The 21,553-nt window shown below is 42.8% G+C and overlaps 1 protein-coding gene across 3 annotated transcripts in view; it reads left to right on the top strand.

Moving 5' to 3' along the window:
• OPCML (opioid binding protein/cell adhesion molecule like) overlaps positions 1–21,553 on the top strand; it is a 1,078,766-nt gene that overhangs the window by 953,715 nt on the left and 103,498 nt on the right. For all 3 annotated transcript variants that reach the window (XM_067751614.1, XM_067751616.1, XM_067751615.1), the window contains exon 4: positions 13,558–13,683. In XM_067751614.1, coding sequence (XP_067607715.1) covers positions 13,558–13,683 — 126 coding nt within the window. The remainder of the gene's footprint in view (positions 1–13,557; positions 13,684–21,553) is intronic.

Here is a 21,553-nt window from a genome sequence, read left to right as displayed (position 1 = left end):
GAGACTGGGTACTGGGCGGATTACTGGACAAACTCTGAAGAAGGTCATAGAAGAAGCCCATTTCTCCCACCCCCTCCCCATTCAAGATAAGACCTCTTGAATGGAAAACTGATGAATTTATAAAAGTGCTAACAAAAGATCCAGATAAAAAAAATAATTACATGGGACTGAGTGAACTGATGAGGATGATTATAATTTTTGTGATTTTCTGTTTGAATAATAAAAAAAAAATCCCACAAGGACTCAGAGGCAAAAAATATACAAATCAATTTTCACTGCAAAGTAAAGGAGCTGTTACAGTGGAGGATTCCTGGACTGAATGTCAATATTATGACGTAGTGTGAGTGTGTTTCGTGTTTGGTAATTGCAATCATTGTTGCTTTTGTTGCGGTCATCCATTTACAATGCTTGGTGTTAATTTATTTATCCCTTGTAAAAATAAAATACAGTGTGTGTGGGGGGGGAATAAATAAATAAAAATTTTAAAAAGACCTCTAATACTGGGGACAGGGAGAAAGATGGACACACAAATGTAAAATCAGAGAGCACCTGCTGATAGGTTGTTGGGCAGAAAGCATCAGGCAGGCCAGGGGCTGATGGCAGGGCTGGAGGTGGCGGTCGTGAATCCCTAAGTGTGGACACATGTGGCCTAATCTTCAGCCCAGGCGTCCTCCTCTGAGCTGTAGCCCCCAGGCCGGGCTTCGGTCCAGAAGAACCGAGGCTGAAGACTGGAGCCTCGGCGACTCTGCTGAGAGCGCAGGGCCGGGCAAACCCTGGGCGGGACCGTCCCTCCTCCAACCCCCTTCTGCGCCGACATCCTCTGACCCGGGAGGACAAAATGAGGGGCCCAGGAATCTGAGGCAGAAAATGAGAAGAGGCCAGTGATTAGGAAGATGCTGGAACATCTGCCGGGCCACCTCATTTGGTCCTGCCACTGCTGAGTGTCGTTGGTATTACCTCCTGTTCCAGATACTCAAAGGAGGGCAGCTTCTGCTCCGAAGCCGACATGAGTCCCCCGTGACCAGCATGCTGTGTGCAGCTGAAGGCCCTGAGCTGGGGTGCCGGGCGCATGGCTTTGGGAACCAGCAGACGGGCTGTTTCCGGATGTGGCTTTGCAGTGCTGAGACCTGGGGTTCGGAAGTCAGTGGGAACTGGGTGCGCGTGTCAGCTTCTCCTCCGTTGCTGTGTGACATTCGGCCGCTTGTTTGACCTCTCTCTGCCTTTACTTCCTGATTGTTAAAATGTGAAATAGTAAACCTTCCCGGTAAGGTTTCCACAGGATGAAATAAGTGATGTGTGGGAAATTATTAGTATGGTGCCTCCTGACACCTATGAAGTTTTCAAAAAATGGGAGTTGCTGGCAAAAAAAAAAATCTACAAGTAGAATTAAAGGGCCTGTGATATTGACATTTATCATGTGACAGGCACTGTGATTAAAGCATTTTATATTCCTTTACCATTTATTCCTCCCAAGGCCCCTGTGAGTGACCGACATCACCACCTTGCTTTGCAGTTTGGGAAATGGGAGTTACAGACATTTAATGACTTGTTCAAGGTCATGCCGTGAATAAGAGGGATCGCACAACAAAAGATAACTGTGACCAAGTAAAGGGGGAGAGAAGAGAAGGAGAGAGGCCTGAGACCAGGGCCTGGGGGTCCTGAAGTGGTAGAGAGACTTGAGTGAAGAGCTGTCATGGGACTCACCCATCACCTCACAACACACACTTGACAGAACTGGAACTAGGACGTGAGTGTTTCCTTAGCTGCAAAACGAGAAGGTTGAACTAGGTGATCCCTAAGGTCCCTTTTTGACTTGAAAATTGTATGATGTAAATTAAACCCTGAGCTTCTGAGTGTATGTGTCGCAAGCAGAAGCCTCAGGGGGAGGTGGGGAGTTGGAGAGGAAGGAACAAAAGGAGGCCCCAGAGAGAGGCGTCTCCCTGCCCCAGAAAGAGCAGGCAGAGGAGAAGGACCCTTAACGGAGTTAAGTGATCATGGTCAGTTGCTTGAATTGTGCAAATTAAAAATAGGAGATGTGTGTCTGTGTCTATAAATAGATTCCATAAGAGAGAGTGGAGATGGCCATCAGAGACAGCCTCTGTGGAGCCTGGGGGGTTGGTGATGTCCTGGTCCCCGTCGTGTATTCATGTGTAGTTCATAACCATTTGTTCTCCTTCCCTGTGTTCCTCGCATCGAAATAGATCCAAGAAGAGAAAAGCAGTCAGAGCCCCGCAGGTCTAATCTTATGCAGGATAACGTAAAACCACATCACACCAGGGCACAAAGGGAGTCCACGTTCACACTCAGTCTAAAACCGTGTAAACTGGTCCTGCATCTTCACTTAGGATGTGACCTCAAGCGATTTGACCCAGTCCCAGCTCCCTGGCTGCCCTCCTGGATCCTGAGAGCTTGTGTTTTCTAGAAGCCTCTTTGTACTATTAGTTAAATCCAGCACACGTGTTGACCATCTATTGGATGCCAGACATTGAGAGGCCCTAAGGATGCTGAAATGAACAAATAGCTGTCCTTGATTATGAAGACCCCTTCCCAGCCTAGTGGGTAAGAGAGACAGAGATGACAACAGAACACTGTGAGAAGTGTTTTAACACAAATCCCGTCCATCCCCAAGCTTTGCTTGTTCTAACTCCTAAATGTCTCTCACACCTCTCCCTCTCTGCCCATCTCTCCTGCTACCACGCTTGTCCAAGGTACCACCACCTTCCTGCTGGGCAACATCCGAGCCAGTTCTCCCGTTCGCACTTCTGCCCTATTCCCAGTGTAATCTGTCCTTCCCCCAGCAGCCATCACCATCACCATCACCCTCATCACCATCATCACCATCATCACCGTCATCACCATCATCATCATCCTCACCATCCTCACCGTCACCATCATCCTCACCGTCACCATCATCATCATCATCATCATCACCATCACCATCATCACCATCACCATAATCATCATCACCACCATCCTCATCATCACCATCTCCATCATTATCACCATCATCATCGTCACCATCGTCATCATCATCATCACACATTTTAATGTCCCCCTATTTCTCTTATAAAAAAGATAAAAATCTTAGCATTTCCTCCAAGAGCCTATGAGTTCTTCCCCCCGCCTGTCCAGCCTCAGCTTGTATGGTTTTACGCTTTTCACTTCAGCCACAGTCCCCCAAGCTCACCCTGCTTCCTGTCTCTGCAAAGCCTTTGCATATGCTGATCCCTCTGCCCAGCTCTGCTCAGAGCAAATCCCTCACCCAGACCCACCGGCCAGGACAGACCCCCATCATGGGCTCCCCTGGTCTCTTGCACACCCACAGCTTCATCACACATTGATTCATGTGTCAGTGATAATGTGTCAGTGTCACATGTGTCTCCTCTAGACACTAAGCTCCACAGTTAACATGAGGCAGGGACTTGTCTGTCCACTCCTCTACCACCAAAGTAATCCTAGGACACGTTAGGCACTCAGCTAATGTTTTAGAATGAATGAAGTACATCGTTATGCACAGGGAGCCCGGAAGCACCTCCCCATACTCACCTCTAGGATGGGGAGAGGTGATGGAGGGAGGCTGTTATATCTCAATTTCAGTTTTCCAGCATGAGTAGGAGTAGAACAGACAGAGGAGGGGGGAAGAAGAAGGCACATGAGCAGAGGACACAGCATAGATAAAAGTGTGGAATGATGAGCGAGTACAGGGCGCTTTGAGCATTGCAGAGAGACTGACATGGCTGGGCACGGCTAGTTGTCTTGAAAAGGGAAGGGAAACAGTAGGCAAGCAATGAGAAATGGAGAGTTAAGCAGATGCATGGAACTGTCAATAAATGAGGAAGATGTTTTCTGAGAACCCTATGTGGTGGGAGGTTGCCTTCTCTCCTTAGTGCAAGAACATCTGGTTCTACCTCTCAGGAGCTGACAAACCTTGTTTGTTTGTTTGTTTAACAACATCTTTACAGGGTTGTAATTCACTCACCAGAAAATTCATCCTTTTAAAGTGTACAGTCCAGTCGCTTTTGTATATGCACAGGGTTGTAGAACAATCGCTGCTGTGCACTTCTGGAGGATCTGCATCACACCAAGAGAGACCCAGGCCCAGTAACGGCCACCCCCTATTTGCCCCTCTCCCCACCTCTGGCAACTAATATACTTTCTGTCTCTATGGGTTTGCCCCTTTTGAACGTTTCATGTAAGTAGAAACCATGTAATATGTCGCCTTTTGTGTTTAGTTTCTTCCACTTAATGTCTTCAAGGCTCACCCGTGTTAAAGCATCAGTGCTTCGTTTCTTTTTATAGGTGAATTGTATTCCATTGTACGGATGCGCTACATTTTGCTTATCCATTCGGCTGTTGATGACTGTTCGGGTTGTGTCCGATCTTTGTCTACTATGAAAAACGCTGTCATGAGCATTTGTGTAAAAGTTGTGTGGACATGTTTTCATTCCTCCTGAGTATGTACCTAGGAGTTGAATTGGTGAGTCACATGATACCTCTATCTTTAATCTTCTGAGGATCTGCCAGACTGTCTTTTAAGGTGGCTGCACCACTTTACAATTCCACTAGCAATGCGTGAGGGTTCCAATTTCTCCACGTCCTCACTAACTCTTGTTATTATCTGTCTTTTTGATTATAGCCATTCTAGTGGATGTGAAGCGGAAACTCATTGTGTTTTGATTTGCATTTTCTTAATGAATAATGATGCTAAACATCTTTTCATGTACATACTGGCTGTTTCTGTATCTTCATTGGATAAATGTCTGTCCAGATCCCTTTGTCCACATTTTAATTGGGTTATTTGTATTTTTTTGTTGAGTTGCATGCGTTTTCATATATTATAGATTTAGTTCCTTATCAGATATTATCATTTGTAAAAATGTTCTCCCATTCTGTGGGGATTTTTTCTTTCTCAATAGGAGCATTTGAAGCACAAACTTTGCTTCAAATTGCACAGAATTGAAAGTTTTTAAAATTTCAGTGCTGTACAGCTTATCTATTTCTTTTGTCGCTTGTGCTTTTGGTGTCATGTCTAAGAAATCATTGCCTGATCCAAGATCACAAAGAGTCACACCTTTGTCTTCTTCTAAGATTTAGTTCTTACATTTAGGTATGTGATGCATTTTGAGTTAATTTTTTTATATGATGTGACGTAGGGGTTCAACTTTATTCTTCTTCCTGTGGATGTACCGTTACCCCAGCACCATTTGTTGAAAAGACTTTTCTTTCTTCATTGCATTGTTTTTGCTTCCTGTTGAAAATTAATTGGTCATAAAAGTATGGATATATTTCTGGACACTTAATTCTATTTAACTGATGTAGACGTCTACCCTTATGCTGATTTTTTAACAGGGAATATTTACTAGGGCTGTGTTAAGGATTAAAGGAAATAATGTATATAGAGCACTTAATACCAGCCTCAAGTAAATAAACACTAGCTATTTTGTTGTTGCTCCTGGTGGTGGTAGCACTTTGTTCCCAGGAGTAGCCCCCTTGAACTTGCACTGTGGCTAGAATATCATTAACTCACAGAATTTAGACCAGAAGGGACCTGAAAATTCACAATCTAACTTCTTCACTCAAAACTAACCAAATAAACAATCAGACGCCATCACCACCACACACACATACACACACACACTCACACAAATACACATACACACACAACACATACACATACAAACACAACACACACACCCCAAAGCCAGAGGGGTTAACTGATTTACAAAAGATCACACAGCTATGGAGAAACCAAGATTCGAACCTATGACTCCTGACATTTGGTGTAATGCCTTTTGCACCATAAAATAATACTTAGTATGGAAAATACGGCACGACCAAGCCTAGCATGCATACTGTCGTTCCCCAATTAGCCTTAACTCTAGTTTATGAAATAAGCTTCCTTGTTAAAACACAAAACAAAAGGTAATCCTAGAATAAAACAATGAGTCTTTAAAAGTCTTTACTGTATTTTTTTTTTTTTTTTAAAGAAGATGTTGGGGGTAGGAGTTTATTAATTAATTACTTTATTTTTGCTGTGTTGGGTCTTCGTTTCTGTGCGAGGGCTTTCTCTAGTTGTGGCAAGCGGGGGCCACTCTTCATCACGGTGCCCGGGCCTCTCACTATCGCGGCCTCTCTTGTTGTGGAGCACAGGCTCCAGATGCGCGGGCTCAGTAGTTGTGGCTCACGGGCCTAGTTGCTCCACGGCATGTGGGATCCTCCCAGACCAGGGCTCGCACCCGTGTCCCCTGCATTAGCAGGCAGATTCTCAACCACTGTGCCACCAGGGAAGCCCTTTACTGTATTTTTTTAATAAACAAGCCTTGAGTGTTTAAAAATGTAGTAGAAAGCAGTTCATATTTATATTAGTTTTCTCATGGTCTCTTAACATATTGTGATTCTCTGGGGATAATAATGATAATAATGTGAAAACAACAATAATAACTATTTAAATCTCTTTAAAATCATTATCTCTAATCTCACATCCCTTTGTGGCAAATATTTTTATGCCCATTTTATGGTAGAGGAAGCTTACGCTTAAAGGGCTTAATCACACAGAAAGTAGTTTGAAAAAAAATGGTATTCAGACTTTAGCTTCTATGACTTCAAATTATAAGATTCTCTTTTGTTTGTTTTAACTGTGCCATTCAGTCTTAAATAAAACACTTAAAACGTGACTGTCAAACACTGTGCCTGGACAGAGACAGGGTATAGTTGCAATGGGTGGAATTACTGCCCTTGAAATAAGAGGGCATGGTGCTGAAGTTTTTACCCTGTTCTTTCTAGAAACAGAAACAGAGGCCCCTAAAAGAAAATAGGTAAGGAAGAGCCAGGTAATTTCTTTATGTAAACATGTGCGATTTGCCCTACGCATTCACTTGGGTTTGATAGCTCAGATTAAGAGGCAGAAATTAACAATTAGTTATCAAATATTTACTTTTTACTCTGGAATTGTCCCAGCTATCCAAGGCAAACGTCATTTATGAGTGCTGACTTAAAATGGAAGGAATTGAGATTTAGAAAATGAGCAGTTAGGCACAGATTAGCCATTTATCAGATTTTAAATGGCATGTATATTAACAATCATAGATAAACATGAACAATAACAGATACCATTTATTAAGTACTTACTTATTTCCAGGCACTGTACTAGCATGCTATACACGTTTACACTTAATTCTTATAACAACTTAGATAAATTCTATCATCTTCATTCTACAAATGAAGAACCAGAGCTCAGAGGGGCTAAGCCAGCGTTGCCCAGGGTTACACAAGTCTCCTGGACTCTGGAACCTAAGCCGTGGTGCACGGCCTCTCGTACACTGTTTCAACCTTGTCATATCAGCTTTGTGTAGGGTGGTGCTGGTATGTCCAGAGCTCAGTCCCCAATTACCTTTGCACAAAGAAACATTTCTCTTTTAGAAAAGATTTTCCTATCTCAGGCTTGCTCTCTCACAAGTATACAATAACGTGTATACACAGTCTTGATAATAGGCACTTATTCATATAATACATTTTTATTAAACACCTATGTGCCAAGCATAGTTCAGTACACTGGGAGTATAGTGGTTTTTAAAGCTTATAGTCCAGTGCCAGAGAGACTTTAAACAAATAATCGTACAAGTGTATATAAAAGCACAAAATATATAAGAATTCTTGAAGACAATTTAAAGGTTGAGAAGAGACTGTAAGAAGAGGACATGAATTTGATGGGTGGGAGAGGACCGGGGTCATCAACGAAGACTTCTCTGAGGAAATAATATTAAAACTGAACCCAGAAGGAAACAAATACGAAAAGAATTAGGTGGAGAGTATTTCAGGGAGAGGAAAGGGCAAATGTCAAATGTCTAGAGTGGCGAACACTTGCCAGATTGCAACACACACACTTTAAAAACTTACACATAAATGCACTACATTTGGGGGGAAGGATGCTACTTCGTGTCAGGCTTGGTGTTATATAATAGGAATACAAGGATAAATAGAGCAGGACTTCCCTGGTGGCACAGTAGTTAAGAATCCGCCTGCCAACACAGGGGACATGGGTTTGAGCCCTGGTCCGGGAAGATCCCACATGCTGCGGAGCCACTAAAGCCGTGCACCACAACTACTGAGCCTGCGCTCTGGAGCCCGTGAGCAACAATTACTGAGCCTGCATGCCACAACTGCTGAAGCCCATGCGCCTAGAGCCCGTGCTCCACAGCAAGAGAAGCCACTGCAAGGAGAAGCCCAAGCACCGCAATGAAGAGTGGCCCCCGCTCACTGCAACTAGAGAAAGCCCACGTGCAGCAACGAAAACCCAATGCAGCCCAAAAGTAAATACATTAAAAGGTTTTTTAAAAAAGGGGTAAATATAGCAGATCCCGTCCATGGAATAGCTCAATTTTAAAGATAAATGGTATGATGAAGACATAAACAAGAATTCCTTGGGAGTGGAAGAAGGAAGAGTGAAGGCGTCATAAACGAGGTCTTATTCAAGTTGAGTATTGAAGGGTGAGCAGCTCATAGGGCACACTAGTGGGAGTGTTTCTGCAGCAGAAGGAATACGGTTTGTAAAGGCATGGGCAAGAGAGAACGATGTAGCCCCAGAGAGAGATGTGGGACTCCTTGTCAGAGGAGGGTCTGGCGCTGAGGCTATGGCCAGGCTGGGAATGGTTTTGTAGATCCTGTGCAGAAGTTTGGGCTTCACAGTCTCAGCCAGGGGCAAAGGTTGAGGGTGTTAGGCAGAAACAAAATATTTAAGATGTAACTGTGGGGGGCATATGGGGTCTGAGTTATGAAATGGTGGTGGGTAGAGAAATGAGGAGACTTGTAATATTCCGAGGAAGAGACGATGAGCTTCTCAACTAAGCCAGTGGCAGTGAGAGTGGAGAGGAAGGGCCATGGGTAAGACACACTGGTATGTTTAAGAGCCCTCGGCCATGCTGAGGGTCAAGAGAACGTGTAAATACCTCATGGCAACCCCGAGCCCAAAGAGACCTTCCTTCCTCAAGACACCGATTGCAATCTGATAAAACTGTGTTTGTCTGTCTCTCTGTATGTGTATGGAGAGACAATATTTTATCTATGTCTATATCTATATCTGTATAGGTATAGATGTGTATCTATATGTCTATATCTATCTATCGATCGATCAGTCGATCAATCTACCTATCCATCCATCCATCTAAAATGACTACACTCTGAGACTTCCCTAGTGGTCCAGTGGTAAAGAATCTGCTTTCCAATGCAGGGGACGCGGTTTCGATCCCTGGTCAGGGAACTAAGATCCCACATGCCACGGGACAACTAAGCCCGTGTGCCGTAACTACTGAGCCCACACTCTGGAGCCAGCGCACCACAACTAGAAAGAAGCCCACACGGCACAACTAGAAAGAAGCCTGTGTGCCACAACGAAAGAGCCCACATGCCACAACGAAGATCCCACATGTCACAGCTAAGACCCGACACAGCCAAAAATAAAATAAATAAATAAATAAAATAAAATATACTTAAAAAAAAATAAAATAAAATGACCACAATCTGAAGTCCTTGTAGTTGTGCAGTGATCAATCTGCCCAGCCATGTTAGGACACATTATAGCCCACCACTGTCAATGAGAAGATAAGCAGATGCATGCGTGACCTGCAGGGGAGGGTCCCCAGTGTCTGTAGATGCGACTGGGAACACACTGTGCTATTTGTAATCCTTTAATTAGACTCTTGTGGGTCCTGCCATTTTCTTTAAGTAATTTCAGCATTTCTGGTAAGATTGTTATACATGTTTCATGTTTATCTGTATATTCATAAACACTAGCGATAGATAGATGATAGGTAGGTAGATAGATAATAGACAGGTAGATAGATGATAGATAGATAGATAGACTCATTTGCCACAGATACGTGTCTGAAAATTGAACAAAGCTCTCTTGTCAAAATACGTAGAAGCATTTAAATTTATTTCCAAGTGCTCCTTTGTTCAAAGGTTATCACAGAAACAAGGGGAGGATCATGATGCTATTGCCAAATTCAAATCAGATTTAAATGAGTTACAAGTGTTGAGTACCCCCCTTGGCAAGCTCAGCGCGGGAGAAACCAGGATGACTGCGCCGTCCCACACTCAGCGGCAGGCGCTGCGCTGGGGAAGCCGGCTGACCAGTGGCACCGCCGTGAGGGAAGATGCAGGAGGGAGGACCTTCGAAGCAGAGGAGACAGAAAATGCAAATACAAATATCGTGTTTAGGGCATTGATGGGAGGTTAAACAAAGAGGCGATATAATATAATGGAAAGAATTCTGCCTTTACTGACCACGTGACTTTCGGCAGTTTACTTAACCCTCCCCATGCCTCAGTTTCTTCATTTTTAATAGTGAGAATATTTGTTCTGTTTATCTCATAATTTGTGAAGAATCCATGAGATAATGCATGTGTAAGGAAGTTGAAAGTCATCAAGTCATATGTTAATAAGTAATACATATTATTACCTATTACACACTAATAATGATGTCATAATTGAGAACAGAAAGAACTTTCCTTTCTCCCACGTCACTCTCTGTGTTTCCTGCCTTACTGGCGACCCTCACCTTTGACACTGTCCTTACCTTTCCTCCTTGGGGAAAGTGACAGAGGACAGTGTGGGCCTGCAGAAGATGGAGGGGTTCACTGCCTGAGGCTTGGTGAAACGTTTGCATCAACCTTCACTATCCCCCTCCAGGAAACTCCCTCCTAATGGGGGTAAATCACCTGGGGAATGAGGATGTCCCTCAAATATCTATAGAATTTTACAAATATCTCCTAATCCAGGACCTTTTAAACTATCCGATGAGACATAACATACATGGAACTGATAGCCCTGAATCGGGAGCCGTATTGAGCAATCTGTCCCTGGGCGTCAAAGCTGCAATGTCCTAAATTCTCCTCCACTGACCAGCTATGCCCCCAACCCTCCCACCGCAGCTCTGTCCACCTTACAAACAGAGAGACTCTTGGGTCTAGAGAAAGAGAGCTTCAGATGGCCTAACACATCTGGCTAAAGCAGACATTATTCTGAGAATATTCTGGGAGGTTCACTGAAGTTGTTGCTTTATAAAAAAGTGAGAAAAAGTATTGACATTTCTAAGCCCAGAACAATTTTTTAACAAGCTGGAAAATACTGAAAAACGAGTAGTACAGTTTTCTCAAGAGAATGCAGTGTAGTTAGAAAGTACACTATTTTTTCCCACTGTGTATTTCGGTAAAATATGTGCAAAGAAATTTCAGGCCAGTTCCTAATGCAGAAATAATCCAAAATGGGCAGATTTATAAGCCAGGTAATTTTTATTTATTTGCTCATGTGGATTCCCTTAAGATCGCAAGTGTTCTCCATGTTACTTACGGCTTCTCCTTGAAAAGACTTTCCTCTAAGATCTCAGCAGCATAAAACTCCAGACTGCAGAGTTGTCTGAATCAAGCATCAGTCCCAATTCTCCTCTGCCACTGACTCAGGGTCGTTTGGACTCCACTAGCACTCTACCTGTTTGGTAATTAATAATTCATAATTAAACTGGCAGTTGGAATAAATCAGCATAACTATAAGCTTGGAGCCTCCTCTCTCTGTTGTCCACCCTTCCTTTTGTTTTGAGAATCTGAAAGAAAATTGAGAAGAAAGTTTTAGGTATCAGAAATCCTCCGTTAAAAGCTTTGCCCTCCTTAGTTTTGGGATGTGTTTGATCTGTTCTTTGGATCTTTCTTTCAAAGAGGAATTAAGCAGGTACCCTTGTCAGCCTTGTGCCAGACACTGAGGAAAAGAGAGGTGGGTGTCATTCCATCCTTTTCCTCCAGCACCTCACTCTCTAGGTAAAGAGACAGGCATAAAATAATCAGCTGTAAGGACAATACGTTCAGTCCCCTCCCCAGGTGGGGAGGTGGGAGATTCTCTTTACAGGATTTGGGGAGAGGTTAGGGAAAACTGCAAAGGGGAGGTGACCTTTGATGTCCCTTGAAAGATGAGCCGTGTCTTTTCAGGTAGGAAATGAAAAGAAGAAGAAGAAAAGCAAAGTTTTGGAAGGGCCTGTGCCTCTGCCGTGTTCCCAGGGGAGCTGGGTCCAGAGTGTTCAGTGAGCGGCCTTAGTGAGGACGCTGCCAGGAAGAGGCTTGTCGCTGGGTTGGGGTTAGACGCAGAGGGCTCAGGTCAGGGAAAATAGGCTTGTGCGAAGCCTGGGGGGCACGGTGAGCTAAGGGAGCAAGTAGCGGGGCTAACAGTTTGATGAGATTATTGCCTGAAAAGATCACTCTGGTCACGTGGAGGGGGCAGGTTGGAGGATCCAAAATTGGAAAGAGACCAGGTGGGATGGTCCAGGTGGGAGGCTGTTGCAGTTGACCATGTGGAAATTGGAGAGAAACCCAACTAGGTTGAGGGCGATGAGAAGTAAGATTAGAGAAGGAATCTAGGTATTTTCCGATGCCCAGCTTCAAACTGAATTAAAAATCAGGCCTGGAGGTAGGACAAGGTAGACAGCAAGACCAGGGCTCACGTCAGCCTTTGTGATGCTGACAGGTAAATGGACGTGGACCTGGCCCATGAGAGGACAACAGTCTGTTCTGAAAGATGACATCATTGCTGTTGTCATCCTTGTCACCACTGTCATCTTAGCAGCTAACAGTGATTGCTTCCTTTCTACCAGGTGCCCTGGTCAGCCATGGTTTAATTGAAACCTCATAACATGAGTTTAGCTACTGCTATCATCTGTTTCACAGGTGAGGAAAACAAAGCCTGAAGAGATGAAGACAATTCACCTTGCCCAGATCACTCAGCAGGTGAGGAGCTGGGCTCCAGAGCTCTGCTCCTAACTACTCAGACATGATACCATTACAAATAAATTGTATAATGTGATCTTAGCGTAACAGTAGTAGCCGGGGCTACTGTCGCTGGTGGAGTCTAGGGGAGAAAGCAATTAATGCTGAGTGGGAGAGTCAGTGAAAATTTAACCGAGTTGTAAAGGATACATTTTAAGGAAGGAGCAAGAATTTCCAGGAAAAGAAATGTGATTTCCAGGAAGAGAAATGTGAAAGAAAATAATTCCCGGACCGCACAACCTGTGTGAGGTCAAAGAATTCAATAGTCTGGAGTGCTCAGGAAATGGTAACTAATCCAGTGCGGTTGAGGCTTTGTGAATGAGTCGTTGGAAACAAAGGCTGAGCTGGGGATTACGTGTGTGGTTCCTGCATAAGCCAGGGGTTCCACTAAGAGGAATGAACACACGGGTCCGATAGGAACTCTTAGAAAACTTTGTATTTTCCCTTTGGTTCTGCTTTTCCATCAACCATCAGTAATGCCTGTCTCTTCAGTTACTGTTTCCCCAGCACCCCACACACACACCTGCATCCTGGTGCATCCAGACATTATGTAGAGCTGCTTCCATGAGTGCCCTATACATGTTGTGTTAATGGTCACATCCTTGGCGAATCAAGCGTAAAACTCTAAAATTTATTATTGAGAATAATATTTATTTTTCAAAACATGCTGTATGAATATTTATAGGCTAACACCTCCTTTTGTGCCAAGAATCGTTCTCATATATTTCTTTTCCCCTCTGTCTCCTTACAGTTCCTCCCCAGATCATGAATATCTCCTCAGACGTCACCGTGAATGAGGGGAGTAGTGTGACCCTGCTGTGTCTTGCTATCGGCAGACCTGAACCAACGGTGACATGGAGACACCTGTCAGTCAAGGGTAAGTCATTTACTTGGAGGAAGTTTTCAGAGTTGGTATATTGAAGACTTGCTTCTAATGCACAACAGAAGTTCAAGACTCAGAAACCAATGCTGTATTTGTAACATAGTGATGGAAGAACAAATAGATTACATGCATCAGTCACCGGGTATTCCGTTCTAAAGAAGGGTTTGTAGAGAACATTTACTGAGTTATTTTCTCTGTCCTTTTTATGACCTTAGAAGACTTGTGTTTTCCCAACTATGAAGGACAGAGATGCCATAAGAATAACTTCCAACAAAGATACTAATATCTCAAGGTGGGGATGCATGGGTCAGTGGGTTGTCTGTCCTTTCTTGAAGTAGAGGGCTAGAAAGCTGTACTGTGCACTGAAAATGTTGGTGTTATTTTGTGCATCCAGGAGAAAAAGGATCTCCTTCTCAGTGCTTTCAGGACACTTACCCAGAGTGGAAGAAGGATGCTGGAAATGGTCAAGTGCCTGTGCTGGGCGCTCAGTGATTGGTATTAAAGCATTAGTTATGATCATCTCCAACTTAATAGGAAGGGAACCAAAAGGACAGTGGACCTTATCCCTTTGGAAATAAAACTTACTCTAAGTTGAACTTGAGAGATGGGCAAAGAGCCACCTGATGTATTTACCCTGTTAACAGAAACTGATTAATTCTATAAATTATACAAGAAACAAGTGCTTTCTCAGGCATTAGAAAATATAAACGTGAAACCCAATGAAAAGGAAAATGTGTGGAGTATGCCTGTGTGTGATATATAAAATAATATAAATCTAGAGGAAAACTAGGAATAAATCTTAGTAATGTTGAGCTAGACAAGGACTTGCTAGTTCACTCAAAGCTCTAAGCATAAGAGAAAAATGATAACTTTGCTTTTGCATTATTTTCCTGTGATTGCCATAACAAAGTACTACAGACCTCATGGCTTAAACAACAGAAATGTATTTTCTTATTGCTCTGGTTGCTAGGTGCCCATGATCAAGGTGTAGGCAGGATTGGTTCCTTTTTTTTTTTTTTTAAGAAGATGTTGGGGGTAGGAGTTTATTAATTAATTTATTATTTATTTTTGCTGTGTTGCGTCTTCGTTTCTGTGCGAGGGCTTTCTCTAGTTGTGGCAAGCGGGGGCCACTCTTCATCACGGTGCGCGGGCCTCTCTTGCTGCGGAGCACAGGCTCCAGACGCGCAGGCTCAGTAGTTGTGGCTCACAGGCCCAGTCGCTCCGCGGCATGTGGGATCCTCCCAGACCAGAGCTCGAACCCGTGTCCCCCGCATTAGCAGGCAGACTCTCGACCACTGCGCCACCAGGGAAGCCCAGGATTGGTTCCTTTTGAGACCAGTGAGGGAAACTCTGTTCCAGGCCTCTCCCCGAGCTTCTGCTGGTGTTTCCTGGCTTGTAGGTACATCACCCCAATCCCTGCCTTCATTGTCACATGGCCTTCTTCCTGTGTGCATCTCTCTGTGTCAAATTTTCCCTTGTTATAAGGGTAGCAAACACATTGGATTGGAGCCCACATTTATGACCTCATATTACCTTAATTACCTCTATAAAGACCCTATGTCCAAATAAGGTCACATTCTGAAGCACTGGGGTTAGAACTTCAAGGTATCTTTTGGGGGCGTCGGGGTGGAGGATGAAATTCAACTCATAACTGGCCTCATCAATATTGAAAATACCATTAATAGTAAATGAAAAGACAAGCCACAGATTGGGAGCAAATATTTGCCATCCATATACCTGACAAAGAATTTACATCTGTGCTGTATGAAGAATTCTTACAACATGATTCTAACCACCTACCTTGAAGTGAACCAAACACTGAAACAGACAACTCACAAAAAAATATATATGAATGGAATAAGAACATGAAAATATGCTCAACATATCTATCATAGAAATGAAAATTAAACTGTAATCAGATTCCACTACACAACTACTAGAATGACAAAAATTTAAAAGACTGACAATATCAAGTGTTGATGAGGATGTGAAGCAACTGAAACTCATACATTAACTGTGGGACCACAGAATGGTATTGTCACTGAACTTAGTTTCAGTAGCTTGCCACTCAAAAGCTAATAATTCGAGAGGCAAGTGTCGGTAGAAAGGAAAGTGCTTTAATCATGAAAGCCAGCAATGTAGGGAGATGGTGGACTCATGTCCAAAGACCAACTCTGAAGATTCTGCTCAGCCAGGACAGTTTTTAAAGGGAAAAAGGGGGGAAGAATCTCAGTGAATCATTTAGGCAGGAGGTTGGGTTCTGCACCATTCTCCGTTGCATGCAGACTGGCTGACTCTCTCCTCAGATGTCATCTGCCTTCAGGGTTGCTTGGGGGGGCTATTGGGGTAAAGAGCTAGTCTTACTTCTTTTTATCTAGGAAAAGAACCAACAGGTTAGACTAGGCATGGTGTGCATTCAGGAGAGCATAGGTCAGGAGTTAGTTTAAATTGCCTAGTGATCTCATTCCTATAATTAGGGTCTTTTAAGTTTAGAGGGGAACAGAAATGGACAAACAGGAAAGGGGCAAAAGTGTTGCTATCAGTATAAGTACTATGGAAAACAGTTTAACACTTTGTTAATAAAGTTAAACATACACTCAGCATATGACCCAGCAATTCCACTTCTAGGAATTTACCGAAGATAAATGAAAACATATGTCCACAGATATACATTGTACACAAATGTTCATAGCAGCTTCATTTATGATAGCCTCAAACTATAAATAAACCAAAACCCTCAACAGGTAAATAGTTAAATTGTGGTAAATTTAAGCAACAGATGGTTTCTCAGAAATTAGAAAGAACAAACCACTGATACATGTAACAAAATGGATGAATCTCGAAAGCATTCTGCTAAATAAGAGAAGCGGAAAAAAAAACCCCAGGTACTTTATGATTTCATTTATATGAAATTCTGCAACAGGCAAAAACTAATCTAGAGTGACTAAAATCAAGTCAGTAGTTACATAGGGTTGGGGTGTTTGGATAATTGACTACAGAGGGTACAAGGGACTTTTTGGGGTGATGGAAATCTCGAGCACCGTGGTCGTTATATTGGTGCTTAAATGAGTGAAAACGAATCAACGCTGCACTAAAAATGGGTGCATTTTGTTGTCTTTGAATTAAATCTCAATAAAATTTGAAAACTATACCTACAGAGATATAGGAAATAATGACCTGAAAATGTGCCCCTAATGTGGAACATTAATTATGTGAGAAGCATTCACCACATGAAAGACTGGATGTGCTACTAGGAGCGTTATTCAGACTTTCACTATCTCATGTTCCCTATGTACATTGAGAATACATATTTCAGCCCCTGCCTTGTTAATGATAATAAATCCACCAGACATCCTTTGTGTAAAGACCTCAGGTTTGAAATCCAAAATGTCAATATTATAAAGTAATATTAACAAGAATATTAAAAGAGGTATAAGAGATATCACAAAGCTCAACTTTAATATAAACACAGCAGTAGCTTGTGTTCCCAAAGATACAAGCTCCATCCGTGGAAAGTTTGCTTAAAGTCGGGGGGAATTCTGATTTACATTATACACAGAAATATGTCTAACCATCAGACTAATTTCAGTGCATTTATGTGATCCTAAACACATAGTTTTCTCAGCCTAGGAATCTTTTGGAAGGTGCTTTGACTTTGTGGAACTGTTTAAAAGCAATTCTTCATAATGGTTCCATGGTAAGGGTTCCCTCTTAAAATAAGAAAGATTCAGACATATTCCTAATCTTTTATATAGCATAATAGTTGCAATGCAGCCTCAAAAAAAATCCCAAATTGACATTCCTCTCTCCTCTTTAAGTCTCCCAGCCTGTGTTCAGCTTTCAAGTTCCCGTTTGTGTTTTCATCGCTCTGGCCTTCACTTTGCCGTCTCTGATTTCCCCTTTTGTCTTTCTTCCCCGCCTCTCAGTGACATTTAAACATTTAAACTCAAAGCATCATTTCCCGAGTTTGAAAAGCACTAAAACCTGGAGGATTTGCACGTTTAAAATTTGTACCTGCAGGGTGACCACTAATATTTATTTTTAGAAGGACACACCTTCTCACTTGGAGTTGGGGCGACTTTGGGAAGTTGCTTTCAAAGGTTTAGAAGAGCAGCCAATATAACTTGAACAACAAATAGCATTTTTAAAACAATTGACTGTTTAGTTCAGCAAGCAAGAGTAAGAAATAGAAGTTGTAATGACATTTCCTTTGAAATTCCAACAAAATTACATCAGAGAACATAGCCCCCTAGACAGCTGTGTTCTGATAATGTTAATGCAACGTTTGAAAACTGTTGTTTAAATTTGGGGATCTATATAGCAGGAGTGAATAAACAAGCTTCCATTTAGAAAAAGAATATTTTAATGGACAGATTATTAAAGATTAAGAATAGTGGTTATGGTTTAAAATGACAGACTAAGCACATGACAATTTCTATAAATTATAGAAAAAGGTAAAGACAAATGAACTCATAAATCCATGATCGCACTAGAAAATAGTAATCATTTGTGGATTAGAAATAACGAGGAATCTCTGAAATACAAAAAGTACATAGACATAATGAAAGAAAAAATGCAGCTCTAAAGAAAAAAACAAAACAAAACAGGAATACGATCTATGGCTGAAATAGTAGTTGAAAAAGTTGAAAAGTAGTTGAAAATTTTAGGTCATGGTAAAATGTTAAAAACTGATTGGAGCTGAGGGTAGGCAGGAAAGGGAGCCCTGAGGGCATTTTCCGATTTCCATGATGTCAGTAGTCCCATCCTTGCCACTTTCCTTGGAGCCCCCTTGAAGTAACTTGGTTTTTTTAGGTATCTTTAGGTTTTTATTTCCTCTTAAAAACAAACAACATTGTAAATCAACTATACTTCAATTTAAAAAAGAAAAGAAGGGCTTCCCTGGTGGCGCAGTGGTTGGGAGTCCGCCTGCCGATGCAGGGGACACGGGTTCGTGCCCCGGTCCGGGAAGATCCCACATGCCGCGGAGCGGCTAGGCCCGTGAGCCATGGCTGCTGAGCCTGTGCGTCCGGAGCCTGTGCTCCGCGACGGGAGAGGCCACAACAGTGAGAGGCCCGCATACCGCAAAGAAAAAAAAAAAAAAAAGAAAACAAACAAGCAAACCCCAAGCAAGTCCTTCTTATGAAAGCAGGGTGAAAAGTTTGAACAAAAAAATCACCGTGACTCCAGTTGTGGATATAAAGACTCCTAGTGTTTCTGTCCAGACTAGATGTGCAGCTGGAGTCCTCTGACCCCCAGTTCCCTTTGCAATACTGACAGGTGCAGCAGGATTCCCAGAAACTAGGAAGGCATCCCCACAGCACATCTGCCTCACTTCTGAGGAAAGCTGGAGGTTTTTACAGGATCATGATTAGTAACACTGGGAACATCTCAAAGCAAAGTGCTAAGTACACACACATTCGGGGGGGGGGGGGCAGGGGTTGCATTTGACCAAGTATCTGTTCTTTAGCTTTAGATATAAAAGTTGTATCTAATCTATTTTCAGCAGCAGATGATGGGCTCTTTAAAGTGTGTATATATATATTCACATGGATTTGCTGGAGAATACGGCTCCTGTTTAGTAGACTTCACACATAGGATCTGCTCTGACTGACCTACAGCTTAGAAACTAGGATCATGATGGAATCCCAGGCCAGGGAAAAGTGGGCAGTCCCCACACAGGCAGCCAAAGTGGACTGGCAAGGAGCCAGTGTGTTGGGGATACACTGTGACACAGGTGGGTTCCAAGAATGATTTTCTCTTCCCTTCCTGAAGGACAGGAGAAGCAGCTCTGGGTCAGCATTCGTTGAATGCAAAAGTATGAATAATGTGAAAACCATGTTGGAAGAGGGAGTAGCGGAGGACACAGCCCAGGCCGTTGGGTTGGAAGGAGGGTCTTCTTTCCTTCTTAAGGCACCGTAATAATCCACTGCAATGCTTGCACACCTGGCCCCATTTCCAATGACATATTTGGAAAGACCAGATGTTTGGGGAGAATAATAAAGTCTTCTTTCCTGTTTCCTCTCCATGGAGATTTTAAGATGACAGCTACTCACCTGTGAGTGAGTTGCTGCTACAATCGACTCCTATACAGTAATACCTCAGGGAGCAAGAGAATGAGTTATTTCACAGAAGTGAATTTTCCACGTAACCAAAGCTGATTCCTTTATGCATTGACTTGAGTCATCTTTAATGGAAGCAGGTTAAAAATGGATTACGCTCATCTCTGTTGCCTTGAGGAGAGTGGATGGCATTTGGCCTCATTTTTAAAATGTAATATCAACATCGTGCATACCAATTGTTTGTGTCTCACTGTTTGAGGTCTGGATAACAAAGAACATGGCCCTAAAATACTGCTCAAATTCTTGTTTCAGTTTTTTATAGTTCCTCTACCTTTTCTTCCTTCTCTCGAATCAGAGGATTGTCAGTGCTTCCTAAAGAACTCGTGTGCCTTTTACGCGTGTTTCTTCTATCTACTTCTAATTTGTCGTGAGCAACAATCCATGTAACCAAGGGGATGCGTCCTAAGTGAGAACGTAGTATGGGGGAGAGCCTTCTCTGAGGAAAGGCCGTGAGCTTTCAGGAATAAGTGGTAAGTGGCACATATGCTGGGGGGAGTGTGGGCAGCTTTGTTCTAGACGTATGAGGTTGCTAGACCAGTGAATTCCATAGAAGAGAAGAGGGATAACTCCAGCAAAATCATCATCCTTGGTTCTGACCTAGCTGAGCAGGTCTTTCTCTCCTGCTCACTGTGCTAGGTATTGAGGTTAGGAGATGTACTGGTCCCAGAATGTTTCTACCGCAGCTCTTACTTTTCGTGCTAGAAATTCTTGAGAGGAAAGTCTTAAAAGAAATTGCCAGGTCCTTAACATTACACATAAAGGAAGTGCTAACTCTCCCTCGTATGAAGGTGTCGGTTCCTCATGGCTGGCAGAAGCGCTAACTCTCCGTCGTATGAAGGTGTCGGCTCCTCGTGGCTGGCAGGGTCAGCTTCTAGATGGAACTAGACTTCAGGCCCTTACGACCTGGGATTGAAATCTGGCCTGAGCCTTGACAATCCGAGTGACTTTAGAAAAATCATGTCATCTCCAGGACCCCCAGTCGCCTGGACTGCAAACTGGGGCTATTTACGCCAACTTCCTCAGATATTACAAAGACCAAAAGAAAAAATGAATGGAAGGCTTGTAATGGCACTGGACACACATATGAGTTGCCCAGCGGTTTTCTAAATTGCTGTTGTGCCATGTTTTAATTAAATTACTTCTCAGAATCCTTGTAGCTTATAGTCAGCCTGAGAACTCATTATGTTAGCATCATGCTTATTGCGTGTCAAGACCCGTTATACACTTTACATGTTTTAACTAATTTAATGTCCCAGCAGCCCTGAAAGGAAAGTGCTAATATTTATAATTGTGCTTTTCTTTTTATGTATTATTATGCCCATCATTATGCTCATTCCTATCTCTGTCTTTGTCTCTTGTTCCTCAACGTCTTGGGTCATTCATTAGTGATTCAGTACCTCTCTGGTACGTCTAAAAATTCAGAATGGCATAGCAGTTTTATTTGTAATAGACAAACTTGGAAACAGTCCAAGGGGTGACTTGTTAGACAAACTATGTCACATCTACACCTTGAAATGCATTTCAGAAATAAAAAGAAGTGAACTGTTGGGGCACTCGACATCCTGGGTGGGCCTTAGGGCATTATACAAACGCAAAGAGTCAGTCTCAAAGGGTGGGGATACTGTATGATTCCACTTTTATAACATTCCCCAAATGGGAAAATTGCAGAGATGCACAGCATATCAGTGATTGCCAGCAGTTGGGGCGGCGAGGGAAAGGGGCTGCACGAAGCAGTTGCTTTGCAG

The sequence above is a fragment of the Pseudorca crassidens genome, chromosome 9 (assembly GCF_039906515.1).
Source record: "Pseudorca crassidens isolate mPseCra1 chromosome 9, mPseCra1.hap1, whole genome shotgun sequence".
NCBI classification, from domain to species: domain Eukaryota; kingdom Metazoa; phylum Chordata; class Mammalia; order Artiodactyla; family Delphinidae; genus Pseudorca; species Pseudorca crassidens.
This window is presented reverse-complemented; position numbering and strand designations above follow the sequence as displayed.